Raw genomic sequence first — 14,655 nt, 5'->3', positions numbered from 1 at the left:
GCCAGTGAATCCATTCCAAAAACAGCAGTAACAACTCCATTTGGGCTATACGAATTTTTAAAGATGCCATTTGGGTTACGAAATGCCGGACAGACGTTCCAGAGATTCATCGACCAAGTGTTAAGGGGACTGGACTTCATTTTTGTGTACATCGATGACATTCTGATTGCTTCAGAGACCTTCGAACAACATCAGGAACATGTTTCACTCGTATTAGACAAACTAGCTGTTCATCACATAAACATTAACATTCAAAAGTGCCACTTTGGTAAAAAGGAAGTTGATTTTTTGGGTTTCAGAATCACAAATACCGGAATTTCACCACTTCCAGAGAAAACCATTGCCTTACGAGAATACAAGAAACCTACTAACATTCAAGAACTTCGACGTTTCTTAGGACTCATAAACTTTTATAGGCGACACATTCCTAATGCAGCTGAGCTACAAGCTCCTCTTCATGACGTTCTCCACAACAAGACAAAAAAGAACGATAAAACTCCGATAGATTGGACTAATAGTATGGAAAATGCTTTTCAAAGTTGCAAAGAAAGTCTGACTTCAACCGCAAGTTTAGCTTACCCAGACAATTCAGAATTAGCGTTAATTTGCGACGCATCAGAAACCAGTATTGGAGCTGTCTTACAGCAGAGTGATAAGCGACCCTTAGGATTTTTCTCAAAGAAACTCAGCGTTTCAGAAGTCAAATACAGCACATACGACCGCGAACTTCTCGCTATATATGCTGCTGTGATACACTTTAGAATCTACTTAGAGGGCAGAGAAGTAACTATCTATACTGATCATAAACCATTGATTTATGCTTTTCAGACAAAACATAGCAGTAACTCCAGAGAAACAACACGGCGTGCTAGACAGTTAGAGTTCATCAGTCAATTTACTACAACCATTAAGTACTTAAAAGGGGAAGAGAACGAAGCAGCAGACGCACTGTCTCGAGTCCAAGAAATTTCATATACAGCTTCTTTAAACTATGAAGAGATCGCAAAGGCACAGCTTGACGACGAAGAACTTAAACAATACCAACAGCAGCTTGACATGAAATTTGAAAACCTAAAATTTCCAGCGCTAAAACTTAGCCTAACTTGCGAAACATCCACTGGAAAATTTCGACCTTACGTACCGAAAGGATTTCGGAAACAAGTATTCGACTCAATCCATGGGTTGGCACATGCAGGCATCCGGGAAACACGCAGGTTAGTGACAGAAAAGTTTTTTTGGCCATCAATGAACAAGGACGTACATTTGTGGGCTAAAACATGTATATCTTGCCAAAGGTCAAAAGTACATAAACACACAAAAACTGAATTGTTAACAATACCCACACCTAAAGCTAGATTTTCATGTGTACACCTTGACATTGTTGGACCCTTACCAGTATGTGAAAGCTTTAGATACTGCATAACTTTAATTGACCGTTATTCACATTGGCCAGAAGTTATTCCTGTAGCAGACATTCGAACTGAGACAGTTGTTCGATCAATTTTTATGCATTGGATTTCCAGATTTGGTTCACCAGAGATTATCATAACTGACCGTGGAACTCAGTTCGAGAGTGCTTTATTTACCAGTTTTTATACTTTGTTGGGCATCAGAAGAGTTAGGACTACAGCTTACCACCCACAAAGCAATGGAAAAATAGAACGTTTCCATAGAACGTTAAAAACTGCCATCACAGCTCACAACAAACCGGATTGGTTATCAGCACTCCCTGCAGTACTCCTTGGATTAAGGACAGCTTTAAGGGATGACGCCAAATATTCCTCAGCCGAAATTTTGTATGGAGAAGGACTACGATTACCATCTGAGATGTTTTCACCGAATCAAAATTCACCACCTTTAAGCCTATTCATGCAAAACTTGAAGGAGAATTTGAGTTTTATGCAACCAGCTCCTACAAAATGGAACTCAAAACAAAAACCGTTTGTTAGCCCTGACCTAAAGACTGCGACCCACATTTTTCTGCGTGAAGATATGGTGCGTAGACCTCTATCAGCACCTTATACCGGACCACACGAAGTTATTGCACGGAATGACAAAACCATAGACATTCGCGTGAATGGACATGTGACCAAGGTTAGCCTAGACCGAGTCAAGCCAGCATACATCTTGCAAGAAGACCAAGCAGCGGCAGTTCGTCATGACCATGACTATACCTTCCACAATCAGAACATCTTGTCTAGCAAGAAAACCGTCCGTTTCCAGGACAACAGTGACGACGTCACTGGAGGGGGGGTATATGGAGTATCCAGCCACGATGACAGAAAACACACAGACGGTGAAGTGTGTGACTTTTGGCAGTTGGCGGACAGTAACACGTTTTTCAATGATGAGCAGTTATGAACATTCTGCATTTTTCTGAGTGCAAATCAATATGTGTAGCCTGTAAAAATCATAATTTTTATTTTCCAAGTGGAATTTGTTGTGTTATCAATAAACTGTTGTGAAGGAATTAATATCCCTGTGTATCCTTAATCAGAAACAACTCAGCTGGCGATCAAGTTCGTTGAACCCTAGGTACACAACACGTGACAATTAGCACAGAAATCGAACCCTAGTTCAGCAAGACGCCACAGCACTTTCAAATGTCAATTGTCACAAATGTCTTGTCAAAGATTCAGACAGAAGACACGCATCATATACACATATAACTGGATGTGTACCATCAAACTCCTACAGTGCAGAATATGTTTACTACTAAAAATGTTGCTTCCAATTGTCCACCCTTCGTTAGCCTTGCAAACTGCACCAAAGTCAATATAAATGTAAATATATATCATAATAACTAGATAATAAGAACTAGATTTAAGTTATGTTTATGTTAATTATCCTTTTTCGTCCTTACACTTTAACAAATAAATAAAATTTCAATAAAATTATTGTTTAATTTGGAAGAATTTACTTTAAATCCCCCAGGGATTAAAATTACTTTTAATGTAGTGTCTCTTTTATCCCTCAAATGAGGGATTAAAAGTTCACTTTTAACTTTTGCGTGTTAGATATCATTAAACCAAGAAGAAAATTGCAGCTTGTGATAGTACTGGCAACGTCGGACGGGATCATCAAAACTATATCTATCCTTGTTCTATTTGTTTAGCAAAAATTGGTGACATTGGTGTTTTCACTCATAAAACGTCCCAACTATAGGTAATTATTCCATTCGTCTTGCTTCTTCCCACGTAAAGAATTGGCTCTACCAGAATTCTCTCTTATTTACCAATTTTATCAAATCTAAGGAAGGCAGGTGTAAAGATTAAGAGAGAACTGTGCAAGCGTTGCGCGCTGTTATATCTGGCGTTGTTGAGGGGCTTGAAAGGGGTGATCAAGTGCAGTTATCTCTTTATGACGTTTCAAAGGCATTTGATTGCGTTGACCACGCTCTGCTGTTGGAGAAACTGACAAAGATCGATTTTGGCCCTGCTTGTCTAAAGTTTTTCGAGTCTTATCTGCTGGACCGCTCTCAATGTGTCGAGGCAAATGGAAAGCTGTCCTCTGTCTTGCCACTAAAACGAGGTGTTCAGCAGGGATCAGTTTTGGGTCCTCTTTTTTTTTATAATCTACATTAATGATTTTTCAGAGTATGTTGTTATGCTGAAACCTCACGTTAATGAGATTTCAACATTTTTAAATTAGATTGCTCAAGGTCGTGGTTTAATTGCATGAGATTATAGCTAGCTGTAAATGAACACTTGAATATGTTGCAGGAAATCAAAACTGACCTTTATGCTATGTACAAGTGTGTTTGCATTTGGCAACGCCGCGGACAATCGGTGGTGGGGTGACCTTCCGCACGGCAGCGACAACGCGGACGAGAGACGAGACTTTTTCGTTGTTAGCCAGTTCTGCTTGTTTTGTATTTTTAAGGTTAATAAAGCGTTAAATTAACCAGGAAAAATCGGATTTCTGTATCAAAAATCATATCGCAAATATCACAAACATTTGGTCCTTCGGCCGCATGGAAAAATAAGTGGATAACGTCCAAACATCGAAGATTGAAGACGACAAGCAAATCCAAACCAAGGTTGACCGGCTGCCATTGAAATCAAATCGAGCACAGCATCGGCGTAAAATCAAAAATCGAGAAACGGCAGGTCGGATGTTAGGTTATGGTGTTTAAATCGTATGGAAACAAGATCGAAAACAATCGATAATCGAATCAACAAGCAGCTGGTAAGTCCAATCCTGTTTTCCTCTCCCGAAACTTTAATAAATTTGTTGTGGCTTATTTATTTTAATAACGTTTATCGGTGGAAAATTACCTTATTAAATCGTGAAATATGAGTGTTAGTTTTGACCCCAATGGGGGCATCGAGGGTGAAGTTAATCAAATTGCAAATTTACGCATTGATCGAGAACACATTAAAGCTGTAGTCAAAAGATTTGCTAGGTTTGTTGACAATTTTGAAGAAGAAAAAATCGAAAATTTGGAATTAAGGTTAAGAGTCATAGAGAGTACAGTTTTAAAGGAATTTTTGGATGTCCAAAGAAGACTAGAAATTTTAGATCAAGGGGAACTTGAATCAGATGAACGTGAACTGTTTGAAAATATATATTATGAAAGTACTGGCAAAGCAATTAAAGTAATTCGTCGCCATTATGAAAACAAGCAAACAAGTGATAATTTGTCAAATTCAAGACAAGAAAAACCTGTTATAGCAAATCAAACAGTTGGCGTTCCGAGATTTAGTTCTCAAGGACAGGGAACCAGAGGTTTTCCTGCAATCGAGTTAATCAAATTTTATGGTGAGTACGAAAAGTGGACGCAATTTCGGGATCTTTATAAAGCATTAATCCATGACGATGACTCAATCGATAAGGTAAAAAAGTTTTATTATTTGTTGAGTTCTCTTGGAGGCAGTGCTGCCAGATTGTTGGAATCGTTAGAGATTACTGAACAGAATTATTATCTTGCATGGAACCTCCTGTTAGAGAGATATGAGGATAAATGTTTAACAATAAAAAATCATGTAAAAGCATTGTTTGATCTTCCAACAGTTTCCAGAGATAAATATACATTGAGGGAACTGCTGGATGATTTTAATAAACGATTTAGAGCATTAAGGTTACTCGGTGAACCTGTTGAGAGTTGGTCAACACTGTTAATACATTTAATTACTAGTAAATTGGAACAACGACTAGTTATTCAATGGGAGGAATTCATTATAAGTGAAAAAATAAAAAAACCTGATTTAGAGCAGTTACTTCAGTTCTTAAGTAATAAAAGTAAATTACAAGAAACAACAGAGAGTCGTCATAAAGGGGAAAAACCACATGAAGTTAAAACTTCTCATTTTGAAAAACGGGTAAACTTTCAAGGTCGTAGGCATGGTTACGCCGTGCAGCATAATGGGGGAAGCATGCAGTGCATTATTTGTAATGCTAATCATCATATTTATCATTGTAAAAAGTTTACTGATTTATCATTATCGGCAAAAATCGAAAAAGTCAAGCAAATAAGGTTATGTCTCAATTGCTTGCGTTCCAATCATTTGGTGAGTTCTTGTATAGCCCAGGGATGTAGATTGTGTGGGAAAAAGCACAACACGTTACTGCATCAGGATCAAGAACCTCCTCCAGGTGGTTTGGAGCCTGATACTAGAAGCGAACCCAATCAAACATTGACTGCTTATTCAGCGTTTCATTGTCAAGGCGTTGAGTCTGAACCGCTGTTGCCAACAGCAATGGTAGTAATCGCTGACGGAAACGGTAAGTGGCATCAGTGCCGTGCATTGTTAGATTGTGCGTCCCAATCAAACTTTATAACACATAGGTTGACTTCCAGATTAGGTATACAGTTGACTAAAACAAACGTTCCTTTATTTGGCATAGGAAGTGCAGCTCAAAATGTGTCTTTTTTGACTTCAACTGATATTAAGTCATTTAACAATCAATATAAAACAAATGTTAATTTTCTGGTGATTGACAAAATAACGGGACGTTTACCATCACAATCGTTTCAGGAATCAGTACTAAAGTTACCGAATATTAATCTTGCTGATTCTGATTTCAATATTTCAAGTAAAGTCGATATTTTACTCGGTGTATCCATTTTTTATCAATCCTTACTTCCTCAAAAAAGGGAATTGGGCAAAAATATGCCAATTTTACAAGAAACCTATTTTGGATGGGTAGTTACGGGTCTAATATCTGCTAATTTTAGTCTTAACCCAGTTAATTGCAATTTGGTTGTATCAAATTGCAATTAACTGGGAACATGAAAACATGAAAACATGGCGGACGATGTCGAAGTGTGTGTAGTCTGCTCCGACAATTTTATTGTTAATTCAAAGTGTATAGGCTGCAAATTGTGCCGAAAAAAGTTTCACTTAATTTGCGTAGGTGTTAAGGACTCCTGGCAAAAGTTATTAGTGGATGTCGGGAATGTATTCTGGTTTTGTGATGAGTGCAAACCGAAGTGCCTGGAATTTATTAATACAACCATCATGGCTGCTTCGGGTATATCAAGGGAAGTAAATATTGTTGAAAAAGAAGTACAGTGTTTGAAACGTGAGTTAGTCCTTAAAGATCAACTATTAAATGAGAAAGATTACTCAATTAGCCTACAAAAGGCTCTTCTTGCCAGCTACGAAAAAGAACTTAATAATCCCAGCTCAGTTTGTTCTCGGCAAGAAGTCAACATCAACAATGGTCAAGGACTGAAAGGTCACTCACACGCGCAGGTGCCCAGTAGTTCTGGCGCCCCTGCTAGGGATGCTTCATCTTTATCGTTATCTTCGAGACGTGGCAACATCGGAAACACCCCAAATGTCACTTATGCGTCAGCGGCAGCGAATAACAACCTAAATAAACAAGTGAGAAGCACTTTGGGTGCCCAACAAATACCGAATTCAGCCGTAAATACGGCAGTTTTGCAAGCCCAACAACATCGAGTAATGAAGAACATTCAGGAGCTGGGTGATTCTGAGATCAGCGATAACTTTAATCTACCAACCATGCATGGAAACCGTAGGAGAGGCAGACAGTTTCTTGTAGGCGGCGACGATACTAACAACATTCTAACGGTACCTAAATATATCTCTCTACATGTATCTAGATTGAGCCCAGGAACCAAGCCTGAGGATTTGAAAAAAATTCTCATTTCCAATTTTCCTGAAGTGACATGCGAACCCCATCAGTCCAAGCATCCAGATTTGTATGCTTCTATTAAGGTCAATATCAAGAAAGAACATTTTGCCAATGCCTGGAAGAGAGAAGTTTGGCCAAATGGTGCTCTGGTTTCTCGTTTTTTTGCAAGGAAGAGGACTCCAACACAGGAATTGGATCCCAATCATTAAAGGTACAACATAATAACATCTCAGATTGCATTGTTCCTGTTCGCTCAACCCTTCTTAATATTTACTATCAAAATGTCCGTGGTCTCAGAACTAAAACTGAATCGCTTTATCTTAGTGTATTAGCAGAAAATTATGATATTGTAGCTTTCACTGAAACATGGCTTTGTGATGGCATTTCTAATGGTGAGCTTTTTGATGATAGGTATATAGTCTTTAGGAAAGACAGACAGTGTCAACAATTAAGTAGAGGTGGAGGGGTACTTATAGCTATTAAGCATAATTTATTCTCCTATGAAAAAATTGAATTTGACTGTGATAGTGATAGTATTTTGGTTAGGATACAATCTAAAAACTATATTCTATATCTATGTGTAGTTTACATGGTGCCTAACTGTAATGTTGATACATTTCAGGGCTTTTTACGCAGCCTTAGTGACAAATTGTTAAATATTAAATCAGAAAATGTATTAATCATAGGGGACTTTAACCTGCCATTTTTTCATTTGGGTCGGGGTGACAAGCATGGATTGTTGCGACAGTTTTTGAACCTCAATGATCTGGGGCAGCTGAACTGTGTTGGTAACTCTATGAATAGGTACCTGGACTTGGTATTATCGAATGTCAAGCTGAAAATTGGAAGGGCTAGTAATCCTCTGTTGTATGAGGACCCTTATCATCCAGCTCTTGAAGTCTCGGCTCTCTTCTCTAGAGACACAAAATCTAAAACTTATCACAAGGCATATAAATATGACTTTGCAAAGGGTAACTTTTTATTACTGTATCAATTACTAGGCCACTGCAATTGGTCAGATGTTCTGTGTTGTGACAATGTTGATGATAGTTTGAATATGTTCTATGAACACATGTACAACTGTTTAGATGAATCAGTACCCCTAAGAGCCCTAGGAGCTTTTAATGGGGAAAGCCGGTATCCACCGTGGTTTTCCATTGATCTGGTTCGTAAGATAAGGAGGAAAAATCATTTACATAATTTATTAGTTGGGAATAGAGCTAGTCAAGCTGATAAAATTTATTATAAAACTCTGAGGTGTCAGGTTAAACATCAGACTAGGTTAGAACATCTTGACCACAAAAAAAGTATTGAAAACAATTTAGCTAAAGATCCTACAACATTCTGGTCATTTATGTCAAAGAAACAGCAACATAGCGGCATTCCTGAGAAAATGCGTTTTCACAATGTTACGCTTACAAATGAGCGTGACATTGCGCAGGCTTTTGCACATCATTTCAGTTCTGTGTATGAAGTGGGTAACTCCGTCAAACACATAAATACTTTCGATAGCAGGGGGGGCTTCATATTTCCCTTGTTGTCAGATAATGATATTATCAATAGTATTAGATCATTGAAATCAAAAAATGTACTGGGTCAGATGGCGTTCCTACATACATTTATAAGGGATGTGTAGACGCTGTAGTAGCTCCCTTGAAGCATATCTTTAATTTATCACTGAAGTATAACGTTTTTCCAAGTAGACTTAAGGAAAGCGTGGTGGCACCAATTTTTAAGAATGGAATCACGGAGGATGTGAGCAATTACAGACCTATCAGCTTACTAAATTCTCTTAGTAAGATATTTGAGAGGATTATCTATAATTTCATCTATTCATATGTGCGCTGTGACATGTCGAAGTATCAACATGGTTTTTTGCCTGACAGATCAACAGTTACCAACCTGTGCGTTTTTTCTGAGCATGTGGCAGATGCCTTGCGTGATAAACAGCAATTAGATGTCATCTATACAGATTGTGCAAAGGCATTTGATAAGGTCGATCACTGTGTACTACTACGTAAGCTTGAGGAGGCGGGGTTCTCTGGTGGAGTGCTGAGGCTCATGAGTTCCTACCTGCTTGGACGTGTGCAGACTGTTAAAGTGGGCTTCTCATTGTCCGATAATTATGTTGCAACTTCTGGGGTACCACAGGGGAGTATCCTGGGGCCTTTACTTTTTCTGATTTTTATTAATGACTTACCGAATTGCCTGCAAGGCTCTACCGGCTTGTTATTTGCTGACGACTTTAAGATTTTTAGACAGATAGGCAACGATGCTGATTGTAGCATTCTCCAGGGTGACTTGGATGAGGTCGCTGCTTGGTTTTATAACAATAATATGACACTGAATATTAAAAAATGTTTCATTGTCACATACAGCAGGAGGCGTACGTTGGTAACTGGAGATTACTATATAGCAGGTTCTAAATTGGAAAGATGCAATGAGGTCAAGGATTTGGGAGTTAAATTTCAAAGTAATTTTGCTTTCAATAACCATTATGACTATATAATAAACAAGGCGTTTAAATTACTGGGTTTTGTCATACGTAATACCAAAGATTTCAACATCGATACAATCATCAAGCTCTATACTGCACTGGTCAGGCCACATCTTGAATATGCCTCTAATGTTTGGTCACCAGCTGATTTTTCTAATAGCAATGAAATTGAGAAGGTTCAAAAAAGGTTCTTGCGCTATTTATATGTAAAACAAAACAATGTGTATCCTTTTAAAGTGTCGTACAGTAGCATGCTTGTCACTTTTGACTTGACTGCTCTTGGTGCTAGGAGGAAAACTCAGGCTGTTCTCTTCATCTACCACATTGTAAATAACACTAAACATTCTGGCTGTGATCTGATTAATTATATAAACTTCAAAGTTCCTAAAGTTAATTTAAGAATTTTATCCCCCAGCCTTTTCTATGTTGATAATAGGTCTGTGGCTTCACCCCTCAGCGATATGACTTTACAGTGCAATGAGCTGATCTCTACTAATGTGATACCAGATATTCTGTTTGTTACCTTAAGCGATTTGAAAGCTATTTTGTTACCTTATGAGCTACTGTTTTAGCTCAACTGTTCCTTTACTTGTAAGTACCCCCTAGGGTGTTTGTAAAGTGTACCTAAATAAATAAATAAATAAAAAATAAATAAAAATCTTGAAAAACAGTTAAAACAATTTTGGCTAGTGGATGAGTATCCAACTAGGAAATTTTATTCTCAACAGGAAAATGAATGTGAAACCATATTTTCCGAGACAGTAGGGAGAGATATAGATGGACGATTTATAGTGACATTACCTGTTAGAAAAAACTATGAGTGCGTCCTAGGTGAATCTTTAGATTCAGCAGTTAAACGACTAAAGGCAATGGAGAGAAAATTCTCAAAAAATCCAAATTTTAAAGAACGATATATCAAGTTCATGCGCGAGTATGAGGAACTAGGCCATATGGTTAGGATCAAACCTGAAAGCATTAACATCGATAATGAGGGAAATAATTTGTTTTATTTACCTCATCATGGTGTTATAAATGAAGCCAGTACCACTACCTCTTTACGGGTAGTTTTTGATGGCTCTTATCCGTCAAGTACTGGAAAATCACTTAACGACATGTTATTAGTAGGTCCTAGTATCCAAGATGAACTTTTTTCCATTTTAATCAGATTTAGGCGCCATACTATAGTCATGACCGCTGATGTTGCAAAGATGTACCGTCAGGTCAAAGTAGCGGCTCATCAGCATGACCTTCAGCGTATAGTTTGGAGGGAAAATCCTACTGATGACATTTTCCATTATCAGTTGCAAACTGTTACATACGGTACCTCGTCAGCTTCATTTTTAGCAACTCGGGCACTACAACAAACGGCCCTTGAAAATAGCACAACTTTTCCATTAGCTTCCAAAATTATTCTCACTGATTTCTACGTAGATGATTTAATTACGGGAGCTGAGAGCGTTGACGAGGCAATCAAACTTAAGACACAAATTTCGGAAATTTTAAATCAGTATGGTTTTCATCTTCGCAAGTGGGGATCTAACTGTTCTCATTTAATTAATGATAATCATGACAACAATAAAACTACACTGTACATTTGCAGTGAAGAGAAACGAAAAACACTAGGCCTATTTTGGCAGGCCGAATTAGATTATTTATCATATTCTACAAATTTTCTGAAAATAAATCAGACTCGAATAACAAAGCGTAACATTCTTTCTTCGGTCGCTAGTATATTCGATCCATTGGGCTTAATAGCTCCTGTAATAGTTAGAGGTAAAATCTTATTACAGCAAATTTGGGCATGCAATCAAGATTGGGATTCTCCGGTTCCCAATAACTTGTCGACTCCCTGGCAGACACTGACAGCCGAGTTACCTTCATTGAGCGAGTTTAAAATAACTAGGCATTGTTTTGTTCCTCATTCTACCTACAATGAGTTACACATATTTTGTGATGCCTCACAAATTGCCTACGGGGCATGCCCCGTAAATGCATTGCCTACATTTATATAAAATCTACAAACGATAACAATGAATGTTGCACTCGACTGTTAAGTGCCAAGTCCAAGGTAGCGCCTCTCAAAACTATCACTATACCAAGGTTAGAGCTATGTAGCGCTGTTTTGGCTGTTCGACTGTGTGAAAAGGTTAAAGCCTCATTAAATCTTAACATCAACAGAACTTTATTTTGGACAGACAGTATGATAGTGTTGGGATGGTTAGCATTATCGCCAAGTAATCTAAAAGTTTTTATTGCGCATCGAATTTCGGAAATCCAAGACTATACTGAATTATCCCAATGGCATCATGTGTCTACTAATGATAATCCCGCCGATTTAATTTCGAGAGGCACTAGTGTAGAAAATCTCAAAACGAATAGACTATGGTGGTGCGGACCAGAGTGGCTTCAAAATAGCATGGAATCTGAATGGCCAAAATTGCCAAAACCACCATATGATCTTCCTGAAACCAAGATGACTGTATCCTGTGTTAGCGTTAGAAACTTAAATTATATTGAGTTATTCCATAGAATTTCAAATCTTTCTCGTTTAATTCGTGTTGTTTCTTACATATTCCGATTCTATCATAATTGCAAAAACGCTAAACCTAAAAGAGTTGGGCCTCTAGCAGTGGATGAAATTGACCGCTCTATTTGTACATTGATAAAATTAGCTCAACTAGAAATGTTTCCACATGAAATTAAATGTATCACAAATTCTCAGCCCTTAGACAAAAAATCAAGACTACTTTCTCTCAACCCTATCATAGATTCTGATGGAGTACTTAGGGTTGGGGGTCGAATTGACAAATCGAATTTACCTTACGAAGCGAGACATCAAGCATTGTTACTGCCTGATCATCCTTTAACTAAGTTAATAATAATGCACGAGCATCATAGAAATCTTCATGCAGGTATTTTGTCAGTCTTAAACATGCTACGTCTTAAATATTGGATCATTCACGGTCGCCGGGCAGTTCGGAAAATTTTGAAAAACTGTGTTACTTGTTTCAGGGTAAAACCTAGACCACTTATTCAAAAAATGGCTAATCTTCCAGTAAACAGAGTTACTCAAAATCGTCCCTTCTATATAGCCGGTGTTGATTTTGCGGGTCCTTTTCTTACTAAAGATGGCACTTTACGCAACCGAGCATTAGTAAAAACTTATCTTTGTATATTTATCTGTTTTACAACAAAGGCAGTACATTTAGAGGCGGTTGGAGACCTAACAAGTGCTTCATTTTTAAATGGATTAAAGCGGTTTGTATCCCGCCGAGGGCTATGCAAGATCATATATAGTGATAACGGCACAAATTTCACTGGTGCTAGTAACGAATTAAAATCAATCATTAAAAAGATTCCAGAATTAGTCAAAGAACCTAGTATTGCTAATTTTTTACTTGGTAATGCTATTAAATGGAATTTTATTCCACCTCGATCACCACATCACGAAGGTCTCTGGGAAGCTAGTGTAAAGCGCGCTAAGTACCATATTTCACGTACAATCGGAAAATCAACTTTAACTTTTGAGGGCATCACAACATTATTTGCCCTAGTGGAAGCCGCAATAAATTCTGCACCCATCACTCCCTTCTCTGATGATCCATCCGACTTATCCTGTCTCACTCCTGGTCACTTCCTGATAGGTAGCCCACTTTTATCTATTCCCGAATATGACCTTACGGACTTACCAGAAAATCGACTTGACCAGTTTCAAAGGCTTCAGCAAATGGGTCAATTGTTTTGGCAAAGATGGAGCAAGGATTACCTAATTAGTCTTCAAGAGAGAACAAAATGGCGCTCTGAAGAGGATAGTGGACTAAGAATTGGATCCATGGTGGTACTTATTGATGACAACCAACCCCCCTTGTACTGGAAACTAGGAAGAATAACCGACCTCCACTTGGGACCAGATGAAGTTCCGCGCGTCGTAACTGTCCAAACCAGTGAGGGGACCTTTAAACGAGCTATCCAGAGGTTGTGCCTTCTGCCCATATCTTCTTGAAAGCCATGGTCTTTCAAGGGTCGCCGGGATGTTTGCATTTGGCAACGCCGCGGACAATCGGTGGTGGGGTGACCTTCCGCACGGCAGCGACAACGCGGACGAGAGAAGAGACTTTTTCGTTGTTAGCCAGTTCTGCTTGTTTTTGTATTTTTAAAGTTAATAAAGCGTTAAATTAACCAGGAAAAATCGGATTTCTGTATCAAAAATCATATCGCAAATATCACAAACAAAGTGTATATTACAAAAGAAAATCTACAACGTTTACAATTTACAAATATTAACAAAATTCACAAAGTTGCCAATACAAATTATTGAAACAAAAGGAAAGAATTTTAAAAATAATTAATGAAACTGATGAAATTGAATTTAAAAATAAAATGAAAACAGAAAAAGTTTTACCAGTGCCAAACTGTCTCTAACTGTCCTTACCAGTTTTTAAGGACGATGTTTGGGTCCTGGAACCTCCAGTATCCTGTCCCCAGTAGCCAGTAGTGGCCACCGCTGATTTCCAGGTAGGGAATGGGGTCCAGAGACTGGTGACAGGTACCTAAGGCAGAAAACAGGAGATCACCAAGGAAAACGAACAAACAGCTTCAACACTTGTTCCGGCAACCAAAAAGGTGACCAGAGGTAATGACAAGTGTTGAAGTTGTTGAAGTAACCCTGGACGGAGCAGTCCCGGTTAGGTTTATTCAATCCCCGATTGGAAAGTTCTCTGGTCGGGAAGCCCTTAGATCTCTGGTCGGGAAGCCCTTAGATCTCTGGTCGGAAAACCCTTAGATCTCTGGTCGGACCGAACACAATAGGCATTTACGAATATTCTACCGGTAGATACCTGTTTAACCTAGAGCGTTCGAAAATTGTTTTTGGTAACTACCATTGCCGTTCTGAAATTTTACCCATATACCGAATATATGTACCCGGTTTATGATTTATGGATCGAGAAGTTCCGTCGGTAAATTAAGAAAAAAGTGACTTTTGACAGGTTTTCCCTTAAAATGTAGAATCATAACCTCAAAAATTACTTTATGGTTGACGGTTTGTTCCACAG

General features: G+C 38.3%; 2 protein-coding genes and 1 long non-coding RNA gene across 11 annotated transcripts in view; 2 read left to right on the top strand and 1 right to left on the bottom strand.

Annotated features, from left to right (window-relative positions):
* The window catches only part of LOC145730078 (uncharacterized), a 124,807-nt gene that overhangs the window by 61,862 nt on the left and 48,290 nt on the right, over nucleotides 1-14,655 (bottom strand). The gene's annotated exons all lie outside the window — the stretch shown is intronic.
* The window catches only part of LOC145730182 (uncharacterized), a 96,174-nt gene that overhangs the window by 43,155 nt on the left and 38,364 nt on the right, over nucleotides 1-14,655 (top strand). The gene's annotated exons all lie outside the window — the stretch shown is intronic.
* Nucleotides 3,627-8,508, top strand: LOC145723979 (uncharacterized). 2 transcript variants are annotated; one of them, XR_014176898.1, is made up of 2 exons: nucleotides 3,627-7,007; nucleotides 7,073-8,508. XR_014176898.1 is itself a non-coding variant. In XM_081972037.1 (2 exons), exons 1-2 carry the CDS (start codon nucleotides 6,249-6,251, stop codon nucleotides 7,094-7,096), a joined length of 783 nt encoding a protein of 260 aa, XP_081828163.1. In that variant the 5' UTR covers nucleotides 6,242-6,248; the 3' UTR covers nucleotides 7,097-7,275. The 2 variants fall into 2 exon arrangements, 1 of the variants encoding a protein (XP_081828163.1); XM_081972037.1 differs by having other exon boundaries at nucleotides 6,242-7,007; nucleotides 7,073-7,275.

This window comes from Ips typographus, linkage group LG1 (assembly GCF_016097725.1).
Source record: "Ips typographus isolate SLU linkage group LG1, UJ_Ityp_2.0, whole genome shotgun sequence".
In the NCBI taxonomy this organism is placed as follows: domain Eukaryota; kingdom Metazoa; phylum Arthropoda; class Insecta; order Coleoptera; family Curculionidae; genus Ips; species Ips typographus.
The sequence above is the reverse complement of the archived record's forward strand: the minus strand, read 5'-3'. Positions and strand labels throughout refer to the sequence as shown.

Excerpts from the sequence above, each read along its gene's own strand:
- LOC145723979 (XM_081972037.1), top strand. The coding sequence starts at position 6,249 with ATGGCGGACGATGTCGAAGTGTGTGTAGTCTGCTCCGACAATTTTATT. Across the intron at positions 7,008-7,072 it reads GGAGAGGCAGACAGTTTCTT|ATTGAGCCCAGGAACCAAGC; the intron begins GTAGGCGGCGAC and ends ACATGTATCTAG.